Below are 18,762 nucleotides of genomic sequence, written 5' to 3' on the forward strand. Positions count from 1 at the left end.
TCTCCAAAGGCTGGAGAGTGGAGGGGGGGAGGTTCAGCCTCTCCCCGGGTGGTGAGCCAGTACTGTTTTCCTCTGTGTTGGCCCACCGTGGTGCTGCTAATGACTGCTGCTTCCCGGCCTGTGGGAGCTTAATAAAGTCATGCAAAACTCTCTGTTTACCACTCTAACTGTGGAGTCTGGACATGAAGTGAAGAACATATCACGTGGAATGAATAACAAATCAAGCGGCTCCTTTTGTTTGTTTGTTTGTTTTAGCACCGAAGCTTAGGAGCACTGCAGAGTTCACCATCCCTCTGTGCGGCGCCAACATCCGTGCGCGAACATCCCCGGCGGTGCCCCACTGTGTGCCCGCACCCCCACCCTGAACTGACGCTTCGGGCTCCGAGTGCAACCACCAAAAGGGAAACGGAGATGGGTGGTTTCCGAAAGTAGGTGCCAAACGGGCTGCGCTCCCCCACCCAGCGTGGGGACAAGCTCCAGGCTGATAGCCCCTGGACCTGCCTAAGGTTATCTGCGATGGAGCCTTGTGATGGGTCTGTGCCCTGGGGAAGCATCTGGAGCCCAAGAGAGGCAGTACCAGGAAAGAAAGCACCGGTGGTCAGCATGCCCTTCCCAGGTTCAAGCCTCTTCCTCTGCCCCGGGAGAGGTGTGATATAATTGCACCTCCCATCGTGTTCTGGGCCCTAGGGGCCTGCATCTACCACTCACTGTGGTGGGGACTTGGGTACATCTTTACATCTTTGAGCCAACATCTTTGAAGTGGGAATAAGGTGGCAATGGGGCTTTAAGATGAAATGACACCTGGAAGGTATCTAGGGAGACTAATACATAGCAATCACATATATATGATGTGTCTTTTATATAGAAATACATATATATAAATACAATGTGTATCAAACTAGTAACATAACCTCCTATAGTTAAGTGTTTTTACTGTGAACTAGGTTTCAAGTTAGATATTCCAGGTAAAGAGAAATTAAGTATCCTGTTCCAGGTGACACAACTTCTAAGTGCAGAGTCAGGATTCACGCCCAAGTAGCCCCCACACGGCCCAGGACCGGCTAGTTACTGTCCTTTAGTAGGGCTGTATGGAAGAAATGAGATCGCAGGCTGGATTGAAAACCATGCATTCACTCCTCACTGAGGAGCAGACAGAGTGCAGTGAGTTCTTGAGCCCCGGGATGCAGGCAGGATACATTAGACACCGGGTCTCCATGGATGCTTCTAGGGCTGTAAGGATGAAGGGAGCCACTCCAGCCCTGGGGGTTCGGGGTCGGGGTGGGGTGGCTGGGATGACTGCAGATGCCAGCCCTCCCCATTCCAGCCTTGAGTGTCCCACTTTCGCACACTCGGAGAGGCCACCCTCGGGTGTGATCTAGCACCTGCAGGCATGTTCTATGCACGGGGTCAGAAGCTGTCATGCACAGGCCATCAGAGTGTCACCAGTCATTCCGCCAGAAGTACCACTTACTCTGCCTCCTGTGGAAATGACGGCCCTGGAATACGAGATGCCACAGCTCAGGGGCCAATAAACCTCTGATGAGGCCGTGCATCATGCAGACCTGGAGGTGTCCGCCTAAGTTGCAAGGCTGGTTGAGGCTCCCCTCAAACTGGAACCCAGTTAGGGCACTGTGCCAACATTTGTCAGCTGGTACCTGGGCAGCAAAGCCACACACTGGGAGGTGCGTGGGGCGCACTTTGATCCTAGCAGAGCCAGGGGGTAAACTCAAGAAAGCTTTTCAAAACCTCACAGCCATTCAGTGCCAGCCATTCTGATGTACTGATAAATAAAAATCATAGAGAAGTGGAGAAACCTTCCAAAGGTCACAGAGAAGCGGCTGGTGTTTTAAATTCTTGCCGCACAAAGTAAGACTCTTCAGTTGTCTCTGAGGTGTTACTTGGGAGATCTGGGGGATGTGTGCACAGTCCATGAGAGGCCTCTAATGTCCCCCAGGAGCGCCCGCCAGGGCGGGAGACCTGGCTCCGTTGCAGCCCCACATGGGAGTGGCACGTGTGTATGCACGTACAGCCAAGGTAGAACTTTAAAAAATGAAGAAGAACTTCCAAAAAAATCTAAAAATGCAAAGGCACCAAAGTCCATCTAGAATTCCACACTTTTCTTTTATGAAACCTACTACCCGATCTAATGTGAAAGCTGTCTCTGGGTAAAAATAGAATACTTCTTTAAACTCTAATCTTTATATTTGAGTCAAAAAGCACTTCCTGAAGCACAACGTGGCGGTGTAAGTATTTCCAAAGGTTTAGAGGGAGTTAAAGATCCTTTCATCTTTCGTCTACAGCCAGGAATTCACATTCCTGTAGGAAACGCACTGTTTTCCCTGGGCCTTTTGTAGCCTAGAAGATGGAGGCAGCAAAGAACAGGAGAAGCCCCCAGACCCTGTCCTGTGCTATCCATCCTTTGACGGGCTGATGAGAAGGTGATCAGGGGCGGCAGGCTGCATCGTATGAACTGTGACGATCCCAGTGCCTGGCTTCCTGTCTGCACTGGGACCCCTCCAGATGTGGGGCCCGGGAAAAGTGCCTTTGCCACTCCCAATTCGTGGCATAAAGTGTAATGCTCCGTGCATGTTTCTTGAATGAGCAAATGAATGAATGAGTGAGTGAAGGAGTGATTGATCGAATAAATACGGAGTCTGTGGGGAGACCCTATTGTTGTATTTTTCCCAGCAGAAGAAATTTTCCAGGCTGTTACACTAATTAGGGCTAATATTCTCAGTTATTTTGAGGATAGCTTGAAATTTGCTGCTAATTTGAATAAAATGGTTACGTTTACTCATTAACCAATTAGCATGCTTCCCAGCAGCTTCACCTCACTAATTTGATTAGTTACACTATGCTTTCTTCTACCCAGAGCTGAGAACATCACAACTATATCAGAGTAAACTTTTTAAAAAACACGGAAGCAGAATCTCTCACAGGGTTTAAACACGGATGTGAACCCAGTCCCTCTTTCCAGCTCACCGTGTCCCCACTAGAAGTTGCTCTATGTTACCGTTCCTATCACTAGACTAAATTGGTTTTTCAAGGAAAACAAAACTTTCCAAACTATGGGGACTTCCTGAAACGCAACCTGTCTCCTATGTTTGAAGAACGAATGATCGAAGCTGGAGGAGAAACTGGAAGCCAAAATACAGGCCCCCTTCCTAGCCCTGTGTTTGTCAGTGACCTGCAGTACATACGGGCTCAGGCTAGCCTGCTCATATCATTTTCCTGTTTTCTTATTTGTCAGAGGTGGAAGTGATTTAGCAAATATCTAAGTTTCTGTGGCAGAGACCGGCTTCCTGGGCACGCAGAAAACCCTAGCTTCCCACACCCTCGGTAGTTAGCTGGCAGGGCCGTGTGACTGGCTCTGGTGAATCAGACGTGAGAGGAAGTAAGGTGAGGCACTTTTCATCTGAGGCATGAAAATCAGAGTTCCAGGCACACTCTTCCCCTTTGAGGGAGGGTTGTCGGTAGAACTGTGTACCTCAAAAGTTCGTATGTTGAAGTCCTAATCCCCCATCCCCCAGTATCGCAGAATGGGACCTTCTTTGGAAATAGTCATTGCAGATGTAACTAAGTCAGGATGAGGTCACACGGGAGTAGGGTGGCCCCTAATCCAGTATGGCTGGCATCCTTACGACAAGGGACGAGACCTGGGAGAACACCACACGAAGGTGGTATGCTACCACAAACAGCGTTCTTGTAGCCAAGAACTACCAGAAGCTAGGAGAGAGGCCCGAAACAGATCCTTTCCTGGTGCCTTCAGAGGGAGCACAGCTCTGCCAACACCTTGGTCTTGGACGTCTAGCTTCCAGAACTGTGAGACGATATACTTCTGTTGTTTAAGCCACCCAGGCTGTGGTCCACTGTGATGACTGCCTTAGGAAATAATCTAGGGGAAAGGCCATGTGGTCAGACAGCACATCCACAAGGGATGTCACTAATGGCCTGAAGAGGCACTCTGCCTTTAGCCAACTTTGTGAACAGAGTAAGAGAAATGTCTAAAACCTGGAAATAAGGCAAAACGGGAGAGGAAACGGTCTGTCCTTTCAATATCCTACTGGGGCATGAACAAGCCCACCTAAGGGTATGCAATTTTCCAGGAGAATGTACCTGTGTTTGACTTTGTTATTTACCTTTTGACTGGTAGCCAAACACTAGGAAGTTAAATGGTAACTTCCAGACTTGTCTAGTAAAGATCACACGAAAGGCTACGATTTTATTTCCCTATAGGACATTGACTGCTTTTGTATCTAATCTAGCAATCTTATTCTAACCTTCTTTTTTAGAAAATGCCTAGAGATCCTGAGCTCCTCAAATGCTCTCCAGAATTGCTTAACCTTCTTAATGGCTCCCTGATTAAGGAATTAAATAAGTTTTTGTCACATGTTCATTTTGATTTTAAGAATCATGTTTTACTTTTTTGAATTGACAAAATAAACTTGTTTGATTAATGGCAATGAGGTTTGAGGATTGTTTATTATCTGACTGATACAGATTCTTTCTGGTTTTAAAACCCCAAATGGAATAAGTTAGAAATCTGAAAGAAGGAAATGAGAAAGGGAAATGACTCTCTGGGTCAGCAGGATAAACTGGATCATCTTGCTGTCCTGCCTTCTTGACCTTTTTCTTCCTTCACCATTCTTGGCCGTGCTTGGCTGAAATCCAAGCCACACGGCTCAACTCTGGCCACATGTGTAATTTTTTTTTTTTTTTTTTTTTTTTTTCTCAACGTTTTTATTTTTTTTATTTTTGGGACAGAGAGAGACAGAGCATGAACGGGGGAGGGGCAGAGAGAGAGGGAGACACAGAATCTGAAACAGGCTCCAGGCTCTGAGCCATCAGCCCAGAGCCTGACACGGGGCTCGAACTCACGGACCGCGAGATCGTGACCTGGCTGAAGTTGGACGCTTAACCAACTGCGCCACCCAGGCGCCCCCACATGTGTAATTCTTAGGAGAGAGAAGAGTTCAAGCCCTGGCTGTGGTGAAGACTTGAGGATTAAAAAATATAGAACAGTCTGTCTCCAGCCCTAGAATGGGGACTTAATGAGGGCAGTGACTTCCATCTGGCTCATGCCTGTTTCCCAGGGCCAAGAACATGACCTGGTACATGTTGGACTCTCACTGATTTCAGAAGAAAAAAAATGTAATGAATTAAAAGGTCATACAATTCTAGGGTGGGAGTGCCCTTAGGGATTTCTTAGCTTAAGCACCTAAATGATATAGGAACCTTTCATAATGCCCCTGGAGTCCACCAGAGTTGACTTGGACACTTCTGATGATGGAGAAGTCACAGTATCATCAGAGCCAATGACTGGGAAGAGTTTCTGTATACTCAGCCAAAAATATGTGCCTTTTATAATTTTGGATATTTTCATGTCTCTTAGATCTGTTCCTCTCCAGGCTAAACAATTCCGTTCTCAAGGACACAGTCTTGAGTTTCTTTACCAATCCTGTAATAATAAGAGCCAATATCTAGTAAGCAATGACTGTGTACCAGGTTTGTGGTCTCAGTGCTTTATGTGCATTGATTGATTTAATTCTTTTTTTTTTAATTTTTTTTTCAACGTTTATTTATTTTTGGGACAGAGAGAGACAGAGCATGAACGGGGGAGGGGCAGAGAGAGAGGGAGACACAGAATCAGAAACAGGCTCCAGGCTCCGAGCCATTAGCCCAGAGCCTGACGCGGGGCTCTAACTCACGGACCGCGAGATCGTGACCTGGCTGATGTCGGTCGCTTAACCGACTGCACCACCCAGGCGCCCCTATAATCCCTATTCTAAAAGTGAGAAAATTGAGGCACAAGGAAATTTTGCCACCTATTCAAGGAACCCAATTGGTAAGTGGTCTGACTGGGATTCGAACCCAGACAGTCTGGTTCTTGACCACTATATATTGCCTCATCATTTGCTTTTCAGCATTTTCAAGCTTCCTATCAAGGAAGGAACTCCTAGCAGAGTCTAGAAAGACTGTAACTTTGGGCTGATCTCTACTCCCCAGACAACAATGTGAGGTGCCACATCCCTCCCCTGGAGTTGTGCAGTGTACCACCTGCACAGTTGTATGTGGCAGTCTCATCTGTGCATAAGTGAACTTCCCTGGTCTCTCTGTGGCCTCTGTGGCCATGGTAACAAGAGATTTTTCCAAGAGCTGTCAGTGTGTGTGTGTGTGTGTGTGTGTGTGTGTGTGTGGGAATGTTCCTGGAAATACATATCAAGGGTCTGATTTGGACCAAGTCTAAGAGATTCAGGCTCTACATTTGTCCACAGTCCCCTCATGAGGTGTACCCTGACCACATACTAAGGTGATAGCCCTAAGCCTCTCCTTTTCTCCTCCCCATCCAACCCGCCCTGCCCCACCCCCCAGGAGCCAGTGAAGTTTTTAAGGGCTAGTGGATACCTTTGGGAAGGCTTGCCAGTCAGAAGCCCTGCCTTATCACCCACTGCTTATCCTGTGCACCTGCTTCTATGTCTGGTGGATGGAGGAACTCTGCCAAGGACACATAGCCCATCTCCAGGATGACCCCATCCTCTTGGGCCACAGGGCAGGCCAGACTCAACAAATTCCTGCCATGGCAGGTTACCTACCACCCTGTTCTGGGAAATGTGTTTGATCTGAGGTTAGTCTCCAGCCTCCTTATCTCTGGGCACTAACAACTGTGCACCTCCTCTGTGGGCCTGGTGGGAGAAGGCAACTGGGACCCTGTGCTCCCTGTACAGCCTAGTACAGGAATGGGGAGGGGGACCCAAGTCTTTAAGACTTGCTGCATATCTCCATGAAGGAGTTGATTCATAAAGCACCGAGGGAAGGCAGCTCCCAGCCTTCCTGGCAAGCCCAGCACAAACTCACAGCTTCTCAGGCCAACTAAATTTCAGAACGAAGGAATTGAAGGTAAGTAGATAGAGCTGGTAGAGCTGGGCCTACAGCTGGCCAGCACAGCTTCCTCATTTGCACAGAAGAAGACAGGCCCAGATGAGACGAATCAGTGGTGCTAGGGATCAGAATCACCATTACCTTTGGGTGTAGAGTATTGACCAAGAGGAGGAATGAGGAAAGCCCAGTGGGATGACAGGCTCAATCTGGATGCTGCCTACATGGTTGCCTGCAAATATGGAAATTCACTGAACTGAACACTTCAGATATATGTACTTTAGTGTACAATCATGTCTCAATAAAAGGATAAAACAAAGGCTCAGAGAGGGTTAAGGTGACATTACAAATGTGTGGCAAGACCAAGCCTAGAACTCCGGATTCCCGAAGCCCCCCTTTCCATTATTCCACTGTATTTTTGCTGCCACAGAAACTCAGTGATGCTCCATTAGTCTAGGGGTAGGCTTTTACCAGGGCAGGAATCCATAGCACATGGCCCATGAGGTCAAGGAAAGTCAGTCCAGTGTGGGCTGGAGTTAGAATCTTGAAGGTATTTATACTGAGCAAGGCTTAATAAGCAAAAGCAATAGTAATAGTATAACACTATTGCGACATTAACATCTAATACTTATTGAGTGCTTACTATATACCATGCACTATTTAAAACATTTTTTAATGTTTATTATCTATGAGAGAGAGTGAGAGAGAGAGCAAGCAGGGAAGGGGCAGAGAGAGAGGGAGACACAGAACCTGAAGCAGGCTCCAGGCTCTGAGCTCCCAGCACAGAGCCTGATGAGGTGCTCGAACTCACAGACCGTGAGATCATGACCTGAACTGTAGTCGGCCGCCCAACCGACTGAGCCATCCAGGTGCCCCTACCAGACACTATTTTAAATACATGTATTAAATCTTTACAACAACCTTGATGGTATATACCACTATGAATCCATATTTTACAAAAATACAATAGGCCCACCTTTCAAAACTTGCCCATTTAAAAATGTGACAACTAGAGAGCACTGAAGCTGATATTTGATTCCACACGACCTGATTCCATAATCCATGCTCTTAGCCACAACACAGACTGCCCTATATTGAACCAGCAGCAGCTAGTAGACTGGCAGCCTTTGCCCAAACTGACATCTGCTATCCCACAGAGAAAACACTCAACATTTGTCCAATGATCCAGATAAGCAACAATCCTGCAGATTTCCACGTAGACTTGTTAAAAGCAAGTTCCTTCACTGTCTCCTGGACTGCATGTATTAAAAAGCAGACAAGGAATTGACAAAAAGACAAAACTACTTGTGACCTGGCCACGTTGGCCCATACTCAAGAATAACCTGGGGGAATTTCTGAGCTGAAAACTCCAGTGTCCAACCGCATTAACGATCAGAGAAATGCAAATTAAAACCATGGTGTGATACTATACACCTGCCACAATGTCTATAATTTAAAAAGACAGGTAATACCAAGTGTTGGCAGGGATGTGGAACAACTAGATAACATGTGGTTGGCACGAGTGAAAATTGAACTAATTAATTTGGAAATCTGTTTGACAGTATATTGGGTTGGCTTGGGTTGCCACCACAAAGTATCACAAGCTGGGTGGCTTAAATAACAGAAAGTCATTTTCCCACAGTTTTGAAGGCTGGGAAGTCCAAGATCTAAGTGCTGGTGCCTTCAGGTTCCAGGGAGAGCTCTCTTGCTAGCTTGCTAACCACCTTCTTGCTGTGTTGTCACATGGCAGAGACAGAAAGATGAAGAGAGAGAGAGAGAGAGAAACTTTGTAGTGTCTCTTCTTACAAGGACACTAATTCTATAAGATCAGGGATCTACCTTTATAACCTTATTTAACCTTAATTGCTTCCTTGCTCCAAATACAGTCAGGGTTAGTGCTTCAACATATGAATTTGGGGGTGACACAATTCAGCCCATAGCATTCTTCCCCTGCCCCCCCAAGTTCATTTCCTTCTCCGAAGCACAATGCATTTGTTTCACCCCAACAGCCCCTGAAATCTTAAGTCATTCCAGCATCAACTCTAGAGTCCAAATGTCATCAAAGTATCATCGAAATCAGATGGGCATGAGGCTCAAAGTGTGATTTATTCCAAGGCAAAACTTCTCTCCAGCTGAGAAACTGTGATATCAGAGAAGTTATGTGCTTCTAAAATATGGTGGCTGGGCAAACACCGGTTAGACAAGTGTGTTCCAGAAGGGGGAAATTGGAAGGAAGTGGTGATGGATCCCAAATGAGTCCAAAACCCAGCAAGGCTAATTCCATTTAATCTCAAGGCTTGAGAACAATCCTCTTTGTCTTGATGCTCTTCCCTCCAGGCCCACTGGGGTGGCATCACCCTATGGCTCTGTGGAGTTGCCTGACCCTTTGGCCCTCTGGGGTGGCCCTGCCCAAGCCACTCATTGCTTTGACCCTACCCCTGAGGTCCTGGGAAGGGTCATCCTGGACCACTGAAACCAGAGAGGTAGGCCTGCCCTTTGAGGTGACAGCCTTGCCCCTGGGTCTGTTGGTGGGTCTGGCCTTCAGCATCTTTCTTCTCTTGAGGAATAGTGCATGTTCACAGATGAACAGCTCTATGCTCCTGCCTTGTGAAATCTAAGAAACCCATCAGCCTGCCTTCATTCTGTCCTCTCTTCAGTGGAGGCTGCCAGTGTCTCTGCTGGTATAAGCTCATCTCTATTTATGGCTTCTGCTGCTGTGATAGCCGATTGAGTCCACGAGTCCTACCATGGTCTCTTAATCAAACAGTTGTTCAGTCACACTCAGGGTTCTCTTCAGAACATGCCATATGGACAGGATGAGAATTTTCCAAATCTTTGAGGTTAAATGGGGTCATAAGGGTCAAGCCCTGATCTAATGGGATTAGTGTCCCTTCAAGAAGAGACACCAGAGAGCTCTCTCATTCTTTCTCTTCCTGCTGTGTGAGGACACAGAGAAGGTAACCATCAGCAAGTCAGAAAGAGCCCTGACCAGAAACCACATCAGCCAGCACTTTGATCTTGAACTTCCCAGCCACCAGAACTGTGAGAAAATAAATTCCCGTGACATTTTGTTACAGCAGCCCCAGCCGACCAATGCAGGCATTGTCTGCTAAAAGTAAACACATGTCAACCCTATGATTCAGTGACTTGACTCAGGTATAAATCCAAAAGAAATGAGTCCAAATGTGCACCAAAAGACATGAACAAGGATGTTCATAGCAGCAGTATTCATGATACTCTCAAACTGGCAATTTCCCAGGTGTCCATCAGCCATAAATATATAGGCAATACTGTATATTCATAAAATGGAAAATTACACAGTAATGAAAATTACAGCTACATGTAGCAGCATGGAGGAACTTTACAAATACGATGAGGAAAGACAGAAGCCAACATGAGAAAGCATACACCCTAGGATCCTATTTATATAAAATTCAGAATCAGGCAATAATGCTCTTTTTTTTAATCTAGGGGCTGGTTATGTTGGTGCATTTGCTCTGAAAACTCGCTAATCTGTACACTTACAATTGGCTACTTTCTGTACGTATGTTGCATGTCAATAAAAAGTTTACATAAAAATAGTCATCTGTGAAAAATATTGCAGCATTGTAAGAATGAGGAATGAGCTGCTATACTGTGTGGTGTGGGGAGAGTGTGATCTGCTGACCTACAACTGACCAGTCAGTGATGCCACAGCAGCTTGGCCCCCATAAAGGACGAGCGGGTGGAGGGCACAGTGGACAGTTGCTGTAAGTCTCCGCACACACACATCGTGATAGCCTTCAGTTGTATGTTTAGGTGGGTAACCACTCTTTTAAACTCTGTTATAATTGTACAAATATACACATCTTCTATACCATCTTTTTAAAAAAAATCATCGTGCCCTTCTGGAGGTAAGATCAGTAAACTCTGAAAGCGTCAGAACAGGTCAGTCTGTGGCATCCGTGGAAAAATGGCTGTCCGTTGTACTCTATTCTCTTGCCTGTGTTTTAGCATCCTCTTTGGATATCTGGAGCCTAGGCTATGACTGGCTAATTTTTCCTAGGATAAGTTATTTCCCTGGTAGCTTCCCCTCATTTGCCACCAGGAGAAGGTCCTAAGAGCTAGAAAAGTTCTCCTGGCTATAGATCTTGGCTCCAGCTGTGATCTACTAAAGGGCAGAGCCCAGAGGCCATGAAATGGTACTGTGAAGAGATTCTGAGATGTCAGGGAGCTTGGGGGGACCTTGGGTTCCCGCCTGCTAGGGAAGGGCATGGCTGCCAGAGCGAGGACTGAGATTTACCCATAGTTTCCCCAATAAGGCAGGTGTTCCTCTTTAGAAATTTATCCCTTTCCTTGCTCCCCACCCCAGGGGATCCAGGCATCCCAGCATCTGCTCCCCCCCACCTCCTTCCAGGCAAGGCAGGCATGACTCTCCTCTTCTACTCATGAGCATACTCTTATTGAAGAGCCCTGGAAGCCTCTGGGCCTACAGTAGCCACAACATGACTTTAGCTATCCTTCTCCACACTGGACATACATGTGTACACCCCCAACAGGAGCCTCTCTCAGGGAACTCACCTGCGGTGTCATTCCGTGGCAGATGTACACGATGGGAACGTTCTCTGTGTCTGGACCCTGATCAAGACACAAATCGGTCTTCAGAGAGTTCTGCAGCTGGACACCAGAGGAAAGGTAGCCACACCAAGGATAAAGGAACAGAGAAACAAATGCATTAAGTCAGGAGAAGCCAGCATTCCACTGAGACAGGTCCCATGTCCATAATCGCCCCACGGCCCCTTGAATACTCTGGAGAGCAATAACCACCAGCTTTTGCCTTGCATGAAGGTGCTGAGGGAAAACCAGCCTCCTGTGAAGGAGAAGCATTTTTGTGTCGTTAAACTGTGACAGTCCAGGTAGAAATAAAAGATATCCACACATGCACATGCACAAGATGGTGCCAGGTTCTTTACCCTGTCTATTTCCATAGGGGTGGCACCACGGCTTTCAATAGTCCTTGGTTAGAAGTCTTTGCTCTGGAAGGTTGGGCAAAGTAGGCAATATGTTAGCTGCCTTCAGGCCTGAGATGTCCTCTGGGTCCTTTCTGCCTCCTGCAGATCCAACAGGGGCTGGCTTGGCCCCTGTGGTGCCCAGATGATGAATCTCCAGAGTGGAGGTCAGAAAGGTGGATAAGGGGTCCAGGATGGGAGTAGGGGAAGAGAGAGGTATCTCTTATCCTCACCCACAGGCACATAGCAATCAATAGAACCAGTGCCTGGGTACCATGGACCAGTGTCTTACCATGTCTGGTAAGAAAGCCAATATTCAATGTTCCTTTCTGGCATACGTCTACTTCCAGTCCTGGAGAGGACAGGTTATGGTCCACATGGCCCTGCTCACCAGCTATAGCTGAGTAGACCATGGTGGGCACCAACATGCAGTTTAGAATGAGTTAATAATTCTATTTCTTTCTCTATTCTCCACCCTTCTCCTTCTGGAATGTAACCATCTCATCATCCTCTTTCTCTGTCCTAGAACTCTAGATGAGAGAGTCAGTGTGGTCAATGGGTGGTGGCCACAAGAATTGTGAAGCCATTTAGATTGGGTATGGGGGATCTATCGGGCCATATGTAAGCTGAGAGATCCAATGTGGCCAAGGAAGAAATGAAGCATGAGACAGGATTAGAGAAGTTCTGCCCCTGCTATGGCTTTAGTGGCTTCCGGGCTTGGGTGCCCATGTCCAGCTGCACTTTACTTCCTGTGCCCATTAGAGTTTGTGGTATCGTTAGCCACCTCAACTTGAGCTAGCTGATACATAGCTCTTGTTAGCAACTGAAGCACTCTGCTTAGAACAGAAGAGGGATGTTGGAATTCAGGGAAGACCAGGGCAATGGACCACACAGGTGGGGCGTCTAGCCAAGGAGGCCAGAGACTGATGGCGGCTGAGCTTTCATGGTCTTGACAACTTGTGGCAGGAAGGCAATGGACCCAATTAGGGGTGCAAAATGCAACAACCCGAGGCATGTGTGTGCTCTGTGAATCCCCTGTTCTTGACAGGGGACAAGGAACAGAGTCAAATTCTTTTCTCTTGAGCTTCCTCTCCTCTACCAGGCAAAGGCATCTCAATCCCAAACTTGCAGTTTGGAAGTTCTGAAGAAATATAAATGTGTGCCAGCTCCCTAGGCAGAGGCTCCAGAAACATCTATGTAGCAAATCCTCGTTTATAAAAGAACTATTTGGCTTGCCTGTGTGAGGCAGCATACGTAAACACTCTCTGGACTTCTCCCACAGCCTACAGAGAGGTGGGTGCCACATCTAAAGCTGAGAACTGTAATCCATTAGTGAGACCCGCTAACAGCTGTCGCAAAGCAAAAGCAAAAGGTCCATGGAGCCCTGATGTCAGACTTGGCTTTCTGCTAGGTTCTCAAAGCTATCCCCTGGGTGAGGAGGTAGGTGGTGGCTTTTGATAAAGTGCCCCCAGCTCTGTGTCATTCCTCCCCCATTAAGCAGGTGGTCTGTTGATGCTGTTGGGAGAGACAGGCTGGGATGGAATCCTGGCTCCAGCTGTGTGGTCTTGGACAAAGAACATTTACTCCTTCTTGTCTGTTTTCTCCTCTCTAAAATAGGGATAATAATAGTGCCTACCTCACAGGGTTGTTATGAGGGTTAAATGAGACACTACCTATGAGTACATAGCATGGAGCCTGGTAAATAGCAAATGTGCAATAATTGTTAGCTACTATTATTACGGCTATAACCTTCCTGAGAGCCATTCAGGGAAACTAGCTTTTATGGCTGCATCTATGTGCCAGCTACCATGTGAAGTGCTTTCCATGTGTTATCTCCCCTAATCCTCAGAGCAATGAAGCCAGGTAATATGATCTCTTTTAAGGGTGAGGAACAGTGGCATAGGAAGGTCTGCCTCACCTCGTCGTCTGTGATGCCATTTCCATTGCATGGGCCCTTCCCCATGTCACCTCTACTTTTGCCTTCATTTTGTCAGACGAAGTCCTCTTCTTCCTTCTGCTCTCAGCTTCTCTGTTGCTCTGGAAGTGTTTCCTGACCCACATCTGGGTGTAAGGTCATGGCCCTATGCTTCATCATCATCTCCATTTCTCTTACTGTAGCACTTGGTGTGCTGTGTTCTTACTGCTTCTTCATGTGCCTTTCTCCCCTGTCTGAGCAGGCTGGGGCTATGTCTTTTTCACGGTCTGTGACACGGGCCAGTCCTGGCCCATAGCAGACAGTAAATCCATGTGGAATGAATGAATGAGTAAAGAAAATGAACAAATGGATGGCATTCCCAAATGAACAACACTGGCAGGTGGACAAGTGTAAAGTTCTTTTCCTCATGCAGCTGGCGACAATCCTGAGACTGAAAACTGCCCCCTCAGATGGTGTAACTATAACTTTTAAGGTTTTATAACCTGTCAAGATCACACAGAGTAAGTGGCAAAGCTAACGTTCGGAAGCTGGGTGTGTCTGTTTCCAGATGCTGTTCCATCTTCGCTGTCCACACTAGAGCTGGGATGAATCCAAAGACCCCGCCTCTTGGACATGGAGCTCCACCATCTGGGGGAAACCCGTTCCCACACAATGGGGCCCAGAGGCCCTTCTGCCTGTGGCAGTCATTAAAGGGACCTGTGAGTGGATTAATGGGCTGGGTTATAGACTTGACCCAGGCCCACTGAGAGTTCCAGGAGGTTATTTGACCTGAGCAATGTAGTTTGGCGTAAGTTAGCACGGAAAAAGTAAGAAGAAGCTTTACCCCCAAGAAGACATCTCTGCATTTCAGAATAAAAATAATCACCAGGAAGAATGATTCAGCCTCAGCAAATCCTCTTGTGGCTGCATCCTGCTTTGCCCATCTTCACCCTGTTGCCCCCATTAAGAGTTAATTATACTCCTTGACAAGCCAGCATGTCTCTACTCTGTCAGAGCCCAGGCTGTGGAGGAGCCAGAAGGGAGGGGAGGCTGGCTGGGCTCCCTGAGCAGGGGCTGGCAGATGAACATGTGGGGGTGGGGGTCAGAGACCTCTGCTAGCCCTAGGGATGGTTAGCACTGCTCAGTCCTTTGGGATGATGAGAGAATGGCTTTTCAGCACACCAGAGTAAAAGCAGCTCTAACTAAGGACTCAGATCCATATCTCAACCCTGTATATGCCACTTACTATTTGATCAACAAAAGGTTTCTGGGTGTGGTGGTGAGGGCTACATGGTAAGTCTGCTATACATTTCATTAAGATGAGACCCTTTTGCTTGGAAGACAAGAATGCTTTTGGTAAGGCCCAGTACTGCAATGGCCGTATACACAAACCTCCACTGTTGCTTTCCCACTGTAGTTAATACTGTTTGGCTGATACTGTTCAGCTATAGCTGACAGCTTGGTAAGAACATGAATCCAGAAGCTGGCCCTAGCTCACAGGGGTTTGGGGCCAATAGTTTCTCCAGAGCCACAGTAGCATAACCCTCCCTTTTGGATTGGGTCCAACCATGGCCAAGCATCATATACAACTTGCTATGGGCAGAGTGCAGGGGGATCAGTAACAGCTATGTCCTCAATATGGCCCTAGGGAGATAGATGGGGTTGATAGGTACTTCATAGTCTGGTGTGTTTCCATGGGAACAAGAGGATCTGAAGCTTCAGGTGAGTTTTCTGGCACCCAAATTACACCAGCCTGAGAAATGGAGACGCAAGGGGCCACAGAGTGATTTCTTCAGGACATGTCAACCATGCCATGGAAACTCTTGTGGGAGGATCTGACTCCCTCCTATAGGTTGGTCTGCTGGACAACAAAAGTCTCATTGGGGGACAGGATTCCTGGGATCCTGGCTCTGTGTCTTATAGCATCCTAGGATGTCAGAGTTGGGAGGCCCACTGAGAACATGGAGGCCAATCCTCAGCAAGCATTTTCCTCTCACCCCAACCCAAGCAGATGCTACGCCCATTATATTCCTGCTGAGGCAGGCCTTCAACTCAGTTTTGACCACAGCTTATCGGAGGGGAGGTCACAGTTCTTCCTCTGAGTTTCATCCTAGAATATCAAAAAGGTCTGCGGGGATTCTCTCCAAAGAGAGGGAGCAGAGTGCTATCAGAAGCTGATGTTTTAGTGGGTGCCTGGGTGGCTCAGTTGGTTAAGCATCCAACTTTGGCTCAAGCCGTGATCTCACCATTCCTGAGTTCGAGCCCCGCTTTGGGCTCTGTGCTGACAGCTCAGGGCCTGGAGCCTGCGTTTGATTCTGTGTCTCCCCCTCTCTTGGCTCCTCCCCTGATCACACTCCATCTCTCTCTCAAAATAAATAAAGATTAAAAAGAATTAAGAAAAAAAGATGATGTTTTAGACTCAGTTCTGTGTTAATGACCTATGTGAACATGGGAAGGTCACTTTGCCTTTTTGTCACCCCCCACCCTGGAACAAGGTGGTGAGAAATCTTTGTAGTTTTGGGGGCTTATAGCTCTCAGCAGAAAAGCTCTATGTGTTCAGGAATCAAAGACCAGATGAGATATCAAAAAAATCAATCAGGTATCATTGAAAACACTTTAAGAGTTGAATCGTCCTGGGAACATTGGGATAATGGTAGAATTTACCATATTAAAAGTATTTTAACCTTAGAAAATACAAATCGTCAGGATATATATTTATATAGCTGAGACATTTTTCTATTCTAGGAGTACAGCATTATTTTGCCCCATTTAACACAGGGAGAAACTGAGGCCCATAGATGTTAAGACACTTGACTGAGAAGCAGCTTGGTCAAGATTGCTTTGGATCCGAACCACATCTGTCTGCATCCAAACCCTGTGCTCTGCCCTCCATAAGGGTAACTGCTCTGTGCCAAACAACAGGGGGTTGGCACCTCCCCCCAAATACAGTGAACTCAAGAAGGTTGTGTTCCAGAACTCCTTTCCTAGAGGCTGTGCGTGTGAGTGGAAAGCATAAGCCCCTTCGGTGGGGGAGGCATACAGGCTGGTCACTAGAACCTCAGGCACCCGTTGCTTGGGGAACAGTGGGTGATTGGTATGTTACCTCGCAATCTTAACCTAACTGCAGGGTTTTGTTTTACTAAGTAGCACATGCAGGCTTGAGGCTAGAGCTAAATTGCTTGAGGCTCCAGAGGAGAGACTAAGCACCTCTCGAAGGGAACAGAGAGGTTCTGTCTATGAAACCAAAAGCTGCCTTTTGCCCGCTGGTCTACCAGAGGTCCCGTGGAGTCAGGCTCTCCCCTGACTCTATACCTCTCTCTGGCCTTGCTCTCTGTGTCTGAGTGAACCCCAAGGGGCAGGTCCTTACCACTCCATAGGCAATGATGTCCGAGTACATCCTCATCTCCGGGTACACGCTGACCAGGTACCATCGGAAGGTCTTGCACTGCAGCTGTTTTCTCAGGGCCTTCCTTGCGGTGATGTCCCCAATGTCGATTCCAGAGTCCTGCGCAGGTGTGCAAATGCAGAGATACAGCCACCACCAGGACATGGCTTCTCCCCAGACCTCCCAGCCAACGTTCCTGGAGACTGCCTAGTGAAGGGAGGACGTGGGACCTTAACTCCTTCATTTCCCCACATGTCCTTAGCCCCATGACTGTCCCCATGTGGGCACTGAAACGTGAGGTCAGCACTGATGGGGACTGTCACCAAAAGCCTTTGAAAATAAATAGAACAAGGGGGGCCTGAGTGGCGCAGTCGGTTAAGTGTCTGACTTCAGCTCAGGTCATGATCTCACGGCTTGTGGGTTCGAGCCCCATGTCGGGCTCTGTGCTGACAGCTCAGAGCCTGGAGCCTGCTTCGGACTCTGTGTCTCCCTCTCTCTCTGCCCTTCCCCCGCTCATGCTCAGTCTCTCTCTCTCTCTCTCAAAAATAAATAAACATTAAAAAAAATAAATGGAACAAAAAAACCTGTGGTCTAGGCGTAGGTGGAAGGAGCTGGAGCACACAGTTGGAGTACAGTTTTTTCTACCTCATGCTAGAAGATGAGAAGTTCTGAGCTGTGGGGGGAAAGAGGGAGGGAGGGAAAAAGTGGAAGGTGGAATAGTACTAATTCAAATACTATTCCTAATATCTGCGGCAGAAAAGTCTTTGCAATGCTCGCAATGTGGTAGGTTCTGTCCTGCATGAAACCTGCACAGAAGTTTATATGCGTGTATAGTGGCCCACTTAAACCTATAGGGTAGCACTGTTTTATAGATGAGTTGAGACAAAGAGAGGTTCAGTGACCTCTTGCCCAAAGTCCTACAGCTGATAAATGGTGGAGCTGAGAGTTGCACCCAATCAACCCAGGTCAGGAGTTTGCATTTTTAACCTATGCTATGCATCTAGAAGAGCCTGCCCTCTGCCTCCTAAGACCAGGTCCTTGTGGGAGAAGCAGACCCTCTCTTAGCTTGGGGGTCTTAGTGTAGAGAGTAGTTGTGTCTCTCACTTCCCAGGTATATCAGAGTGGTGGCCTCTGAGCCATCAAGGTATAGCAGGCAAGAAGTGGTAATGGAGACATGGATGTGTCCTTGATTTAGAGAGAGGCCCCCATATTCCTTGTGGTCTCAGAGCAAAGGGGAGAACACTGAGTCCCTGGGCCTGAACACCGGCCGTGGAACAGGGCACAGAATCAGCTGAGAAAGAGGTGATGTCACAGCAGAAGATGGTGAGGAGTCTCTCTAGCTGGGGATCAGGTGGAGACTCCGTGACATCTCAGAGGATGACACCACGGAGCCAGGGACCAGAGAGGGCACGTGGTATTTCGTAAGCCCAGAGTAGGGAGAGAGGAAGACAGGGAAATAACAGCTCTCTCCCACTGGCACTGGCGCTTGTGTGCTGGCTATGTGAACCTCCTGCTTCTAACAACAGCTCTGGGGATCAAGTTACTGGGGTTGGGAAGATCATGAAATGAACAGAGTTTGAGTTAATGTCTGAGAAAAA

At 47.5% G+C, this 18,762-nt stretch overlaps 1 protein-coding gene across 6 annotated transcripts in view; it reads right to left on the minus strand.

Moving 5' to 3' along the window:
- Nucleotides 1–18,762, minus strand: part of GALNT18 (polypeptide N-acetylgalactosaminyltransferase 18) — a 354,140-nt gene that overhangs the window by 36,587 nt on the left and 298,791 nt on the right. For all 6 annotated transcript variants that reach the window (XR_007144870.1, XR_007144869.1, XM_047823538.1 and 3 more), the window contains 2 exons: nucleotides 17,147–17,284; nucleotides 11,437–11,532 (listed from right to left, as the gene is read on the minus strand). Coding sequence is in view for 4 of the 6 variants with exons in the window: in XM_047823538.1 (XP_047679494.1) it covers nucleotides 11,437–11,532; nucleotides 17,147–17,284 (234 nt within the window). In the remaining 2 variants the exon portion in view is untranslated. The remainder of the gene's footprint in view (nucleotides 1–11,436; nucleotides 11,533–17,146; nucleotides 17,285–18,762) is intronic.

Source organism: Prionailurus viverrinus, chromosome D1 (genome assembly GCF_022837055.1).
Source record: "Prionailurus viverrinus isolate Anna chromosome D1, UM_Priviv_1.0, whole genome shotgun sequence".
NCBI lineage: Eukaryota > Metazoa > Chordata > Mammalia > Carnivora > Felidae > Prionailurus > Prionailurus viverrinus.